We start from the raw sequence: 6,757 nt of genomic DNA on the forward strand, positions 1-6,757 counted from the left end.
AGAGCTGCAACAATTTGTTGATTAATCAATCAGTCTACTAGTCTGTATTCTTTGAGGTAGTTTTAAGGAAGAAAAAACGCCAAAAGTCCATTACTTGCAGCTTTTCCAATGTGAGAATCACTGGCCTTTCCTGTTTTATTTCATTTTAAACTGAATATCTTTTGTTTAGATACAACTTTTGACATTAAAGATCAAACGATTAATTGTAAAAATGGATGTTTGTTTTTTGATTGGTGTAAGGACAGTGCTAAATATTTGACTAGAGTTTTCAAATATTAATATTGAGTCTGTACTAATAAGGAAACAGTTTCAGGTTACAATTTTCAATTATATGGTTATTATCTGTGATCAAGACTTAAATCAGGCCTCTAATTATTTCCTTTCCAGAGCTGGTTTTGAAGATTTTTCCAGGTGTTTTTGTCTGTCTGTCTGTGGCCAGATTTTGTCAGATTTTTTTTCACTGCAATAGCGTCTTAAGTGTATAGTTGAGATCAAAACGAAGGTCGAATACAAAAACGGTTGTAGTCTGAGCAAGGGACCTACACCCCACCACTTTACGCCCCGGGCCCTATTTGGCACTATGGCTGGTGTGATGGTCTCTAGTTCTTTACTGATTTTTATTTACGTATTAGTGCTATAAGTAAGTTTATTAACTTAATAAAGGCTGTTATTTCAATTGTAACTACATTAAAGAGATTAATAATAATAAAAAAAGTATACAATATATCCTACAATATAATACAAATATATATAAAATAATATAATACAGAATCCAGTAAGTTACATTTCCATACAAATACTTTATAGTACTAGAAATGTTGCATATTCGTAGAAGGATTTAAATCTCTTGGAATGCAATTTACAAGTTGCCTTGCTCAATGTTTTTATTTAAACTTTCTTCTATCTTTTTCTTGAACAAGTAAAACCAGATTTCTAGGTGTGAAAATTCCCTAAATTCTTCAATCTTAACATTTTTGGCATTGCAAATATCAAGGCTTTACACACTTTTTTATTTGAAGTTTATATCACTTTTGAAGATCTAGCATATGTTTTAAAACTGTATAAAACGGTACTATTAAATATTATTTATGTCATTGTACCGTTGTGTACAGTTATTTAATACACAATTTAATCATTTGAACACTTTCAAAATGTATAAGTGTAAACATTATTTGTATGGGGAGGAGCAGGGATGGCATTTTACCCAACTGAATGCTTCCATTCATATGATGGGTATCAATTGAACAAAAAACATATTGTATCAACATATCAGAGGAGCAGATCAATCTTAACTTAACCATTCGATGGACTAATAAAGTTACCATCTGTTTTTGAAAGGGGCTATTAGCAGTTAGAAACTGTAAGTGGAGGACAGGGTTGGGGAGGGGGAGTGTTAATATTCTCCCATCCACAAGTCATCCTGTTTGGTAGTGGGAACCACTGACTGGCTCCTTTCACCTCTGCTGACCAAGAACAAAAGTATCATTCAGTTAAAAATGGATTGAGGGCACCAATGGTAAAGCCGGCAAGCTCCACCAGCAGAGTGCAAGACCCCTGATGCCACCCCTCCATTTTCCCTAAGTCAGAAACTTGTTCACGCAATGAAAGAACCTCACACAACTGAGATGTAAGCTGTTATAACCCCTCTTGCTCCCTTAAAATGTGCAAACATTCATGCAGGCACTGTACCAACAACCTATGCAGAGACTCTGGGGCAGGTAAACTACATACCTTCAAACCACCTTGCTCTGTTACTCGCTGAGGGGCTTCCTCTTTTCTCTCATCTGCTTTTCTGTGGCGGGGCTGTTTCCATTACCGATGCCAAAACTCAAGCCCCAGTGGGCTGTAGGTAAGAGTCCACTCCAACATTGTCCTATGATTTATTGGCATGGTCTTCCATTGCCATTAGTTTTTTTGTTTTTCAACATTTCTAGAATAGAAATAAAAAAATAAGATATGATACTTGTAGGACCTCTTGTCCTCTGGGCATTTAATGATTTTAATGATTAACCACGGATAAAATTCCAGAGTTAGTGTTACCGTGTCAAATTTGAATTAGCCTATCACTGAAATCATGTTTGAAAAACTTACGGTAAATACTGTCGAGCATCAACCAAAGTTAGCAGCAGTCTCCCAGACACAGGCGCAGTATGAAAAATTTGTTTTGTGTCAATAAAAACATGGCGTAAGGAAAGGACAGTGCTCGAGAGACTTCTCAGCCTTCTGCAGTCTTAATGTAATACTGATGCCTCTATATCCAATGGCAGTGCTGCCCACCGTGGTCAGAACCAGATCCAGCTTCACAGCCGCAATCAACCTACACTCGGAGCTACAGTATTCGGCGGAGAACTCTGTACCCGCCAGCGGCAGCTCCTACTTAAGCCAGGAGTAGAGCTTCGCCTCGCTGCTACGCCATCCTAGCAGAGTCCGTCTGCTGCATGGCTCTCGACACCACAGGGACAACATAAACAGATGTCACGTAGATGATGACATAAATATACTTGGGTATGGAATAACTAAGGGGGGTTGCCCTGCCAATCTTGCTGACCTACAGATTTTGTTGATTTGATTTGATATATGCGCTAAAAGAACTAACTGCTGCGACAGGAAAGTGAACTGCAGTTTAATGTGACAACACAACATACATGTACTAAAGTACACCAGCTGAGTATAGTATATATCTAACCCTTCAACCCAGTGGAGTCTGGTGTTTTTATTATGACAAGGTATCAGGTTTTGGTATGTTAAGTTTTAATGTTTATGCAAACAAAAAGGGACTAGTGCTGTTATTTTGTGATTATCAATATAAAACTACTGTGTGTCAGTATATTTTGAGTATATTTCACGCATTTTAACTATACCGTGATAATCCTGATAGCTATAACCACCCTGATAACCATGATATGAAATTTTCATACGCTCATGCATTCATCTCTAGCTAAGCTTATAAAACACTACCTTGAATCCGTCTGTTTCTGCTATCATGTGTGTTTTTTTTTATCATAAAAGTAAATGTACACCTTCCTGCTTGTTGTTCACATTAACTAGACTAGATTTTTTCCCCTGTCTCTAAGCTATTCAAATGACTCTAAACACATGGTTATTGCAAACAAACATGTACAAGTTCAGTTCAAATGTTATAATGACAAAACATTAATGTGTGATTATTTTCTTTCCTTTACATATCAGCAGACCATTGTGTGTGCATTAGCCGTGAGAGAAGGGGCTCTTGCAGCTGCAATATGTCTCACTAATCCATCATGATCCCTAACCCCAGTGCACCACATACAAAAGACGGAGGGAGTGGGAGAGGACAACTTAAGTTCAAGAGACCAGGAGAACAAATGAGAGAAGGACAGAGAGAGGGACAAACAACCTTTCACATACTTTTTAAAAGGTTGAAGTGAATATATGAGGCAGTTTTGTGCTCAAATTCTGTCACAGAGCATTTAGATTTCCATGTGCAGAGCAGACACAAGAAGATAGCACAATCTTGGAAACATTGTTTTTACATTTTGGCATAAAATAGCAGTAAAGGCTATGATATCATTTTGTGGAAACATTGCTTCATGGTATGATGTTATGTTTTGTGCCCATAATAAGGAAAAGGTATGCTGAGAGTTTCATTTGTAAGCACCAGGCCTTGGTGTGACATGTCATGAGAGCCTGGCATGTGAATCCACTTCCTCTGTTTACTTTACCCAACACTTTCCTAACAATAGTGATTTCAAGTGGCACAATATTGGTTCTGGTGTAGTGAGGCTTTGGCCACCATTCCTTAAAAAGGTGGCAAAACAGCAGAGGTTTCCCCAAACAAGAACAAACCCTAACAATTTGAGGCAAGGTGAAAGTGAAATACAGGTTATTTTCTTAACCAAATAGCCTTACACATTTCAAATAGAAGAGTAGCTATGTAAACTGAGAGTCATAACTTCTTCCATTCGTTTTTGAGAGCCCAGTAATTACAAAAGTACAAAAAAATAAATGAGTGTTTTGAATGCTGTTGGCGAGGTGGTTACTTCAGTTTATGATTAACCCACAGGTTGTGAAACAAACTGTGGAGTTTCTTCATGGGGCAATCATCAACTGTATCTGCACCAGCCCATAGAGATCTGACCTACCTGGTGCATGTTTGCTCCACTTTACTTTTCTTTTTTAAATGAGTGCCCTTACATGAAGCAGTAATTAAACTCTTAGTCAGACTTGGGGTGAGAATGTGATAATGGAACAAGCTTGACTCCTAATTATTTTCGTGCTAAACAAACTGCTGGCTACAATCCACACAGAATTATTCAACCAAATGTGGCCCCATTTATGATTTCAGTGCTTTGTAAATGAATTGGTGGTTCAGCCACATAGCATGTCCCAAACCTTAGGGGGCAAAAAACAATATGTTTTTGTACCCGTTATCCAGCAGCAGGTTACGTCTTCAAAAGGAATTTTTGTGATCCCAGAAATGTCTCCTGTTTGTCCGTAAAAATTAAACGTTTGTCTGGAGCCAAACCAATGTTTAAATCAAATATAACAACAGCCACTGTCGCAGTTTGTGCTGGTTACCCAGACAAAAAGCAAATATCTTCTAGTTCATAACGACACCTCTCAACAAATAACCTGCTGCTGGACAAAAGGCAAAAAATAACGCTTTAGGGAACATATGGACTGCTGGGGTCAAAAACAGGTCTAGCTCAAATCATAAAGTGAAAAAAAAACCTCATCATGTCTAAGGCTGAAAGAAAATAAATCTGCGACTATTTTGATAATTGCTTAATCATCTTAAAATCAAGGGGAAAGTGCTCAATATTCACTGGTTCCAGACTCACTATGTGTGACTGACATTTTGCTGCTTTTCTAAGTTTTATGTAGTTGTTTTTATTTTTTCAACTGTTGATTGGTGAAAACAAACAATTTGTACACATCAGCTAGCTTGGCCCTGGAAACTTGTGATGGTTATTTTTTACTATTTTGATATTTGATAGACTATTCTTATTATTTTTATTATTCTATTCGCCTAATTTGATGATTACGTTATTAATGAATAGTTCAGTCTAAAAATCCTCAAAAGGCCTATTTATCTGTGCAACAAAACCAAAACCCCAAAATATTGAGCTTACTATCATATGACTTTTGTACTGTAACCACAACCAAAATGACCTAAAATGATTAACCAATGATCAAAATAGTTACCAGTAAGTTTCCAGATTAGAGCTGCAACAATGACATGATTAATCGATTAGTTATGAACTATTAGCCTAAACTAATCATCAACTATTTCTCATAAACAACTGATCATTTTGAGTAACCTAAGAAAAAATGTCCAGTTTATCTGATTTCAGCTTCTCAAATGTGGATATTTTCTGGTTTCCTCATTCCTCTATGACAGTAAACTCATTATATTTGGGTTGTGGACAAAACAAGACATTTGAGGACATCATCTTGAGCTTTGGGGGAAAAAAAGTGACATGGCAGACATGTTTTGAGGTCCACCGTGAAGCTGTTTAAGTTAGTACTTACAGGTAGTAGGTGAAAGCACTGAGCCCAGTTGGGACGGTGGTCAGCCCTCTCCCGGAGCAGTCTGCACCCCCATCTTCATCGCAGCTACATGAGGGAGAACAAACGGCCGTCGACTGCCCTTGACCGGTGGCACCAGGACGAAGGAAACACCACAAACATATCCAAAACAAATCCACACGCATTTTCCCCCACGTCAGTTCAGGTGAAAGCGATAAAAAAGAAACAAGAAAGGGAGGCCTTTTCTTTGTGGTTTAATCTATTCCGGACGTCGACTTCTCATGTGGTTTGGTCGGTTGAGGCATGAAGAGGTGAAGCCTAACCGACGCTTTTTCAAAACAAAATACAAAGTCCGAACACTTCATACATTCACACAAAAATATCCACGGTGACGGTTAAGCTAACGTTAACAACCAACCGTTGTCTTCGAGGACGAGGGTTTTACCTTGCTCTGAAACATTTCTCAACCCCCCTGCGTGTCGTATTAGTCCATGAAAATAAAGTAGCAGAGCTGGCGACAGGAGCGGTAGCCTACCTTGCGTTTTTTTGCGTTTTCGTTGTCCCATTAAATAACCCCCCCAAAAGACGAGCGGTGTGCCTGCTAATGCGTCGCTAACAGGCTGTTTCTGATGGCGGTGAAATGTGCAGTTAAAACATACAACGCGGTTTGTTTCCTTCCAGGAGATCACACCGACAGTTTTTCAGCCATTCCTCACGTTCCCCTCCTCTGCTACTCCTGACATCAACAGCATGCTTGTAGCTCGGCAGGCACCCTACCGGACAACCTGCAGCACTGGGCCCGGCCTGTGCAACACCATGAGACCTGCACCACAACGTCAGTCTGCCAACCCGCTGGCTGCTGCACACTCACCAGCTAGGGGGGAAAAGTCAGGTAAAAACAGTTCAGACAAGTATGGAGGTTCTGTATGGGTAATGTGACCAGTGCATTTCTTGTGAAACAACCTGTTTACCATGTTTCTAAAGCAGTGGTGAAGTGTAACTAAGTAGAGTAGGAGACGATGTGACGTTTTAAGTAAAGTAACAACGGCTGAGGAAGTATTTTATTAAGTAAAAGTAGTAATACTGCAGTGTAGGGGAGGAAACTCCATTAAAAGTACAATTTTAGCATTACAATATAGGCCTACACAAAGTGGGGTCATCCCTATGTTCCCTCGGCCCACATTTCTTCCATGTTCCTTAATATGTCTTCCTTGAGGTTTTTTTTTATTTTTTCATCCAAAAAAAGGGG

The 6,757-nt window shown here is 38.8% G+C and overlaps 1 protein-coding gene across 2 annotated transcripts in view; it reads right to left on the reverse strand.

The window, feature by feature from the left end:
• Positions 1-6,234, reverse strand: part of lgr4 (leucine-rich repeat containing G protein-coupled receptor 4) — a 32,450-nt gene extending 26,216 nt beyond the window's left edge. The window contains exons 1-2 of one of the 2 annotated variants that reach the window (XM_083911046.1): positions 6,168-6,223; positions 5,512-5,595 (exon numbers count right to left, since the gene is read on the reverse strand). Coding sequence is in view for 1 of the 2 variants with exons in the window: in XM_083911045.1 (XP_083767171.1) it covers positions 5,512-5,693 (182 nt within the window). In the remaining variant the exon portion in view is untranslated. Of the gene's footprint in view, positions 1-5,511 lie in introns of both variants that reach the window. The other variant, XM_083911045.1, reaches the window with a different exon arrangement.
• Positions 6,235-6,757: the final 523 nt, after the last annotated feature.

The sequence above is a fragment of the Echiichthys vipera genome (genome assembly GCF_963691815.1).
Source record: "Echiichthys vipera genome assembly, chromosome: 1".
In the NCBI taxonomy this organism is placed as follows: Eukaryota; Metazoa; Chordata; class Actinopteri; order Perciformes; family Trachinidae; genus Echiichthys; species Echiichthys vipera.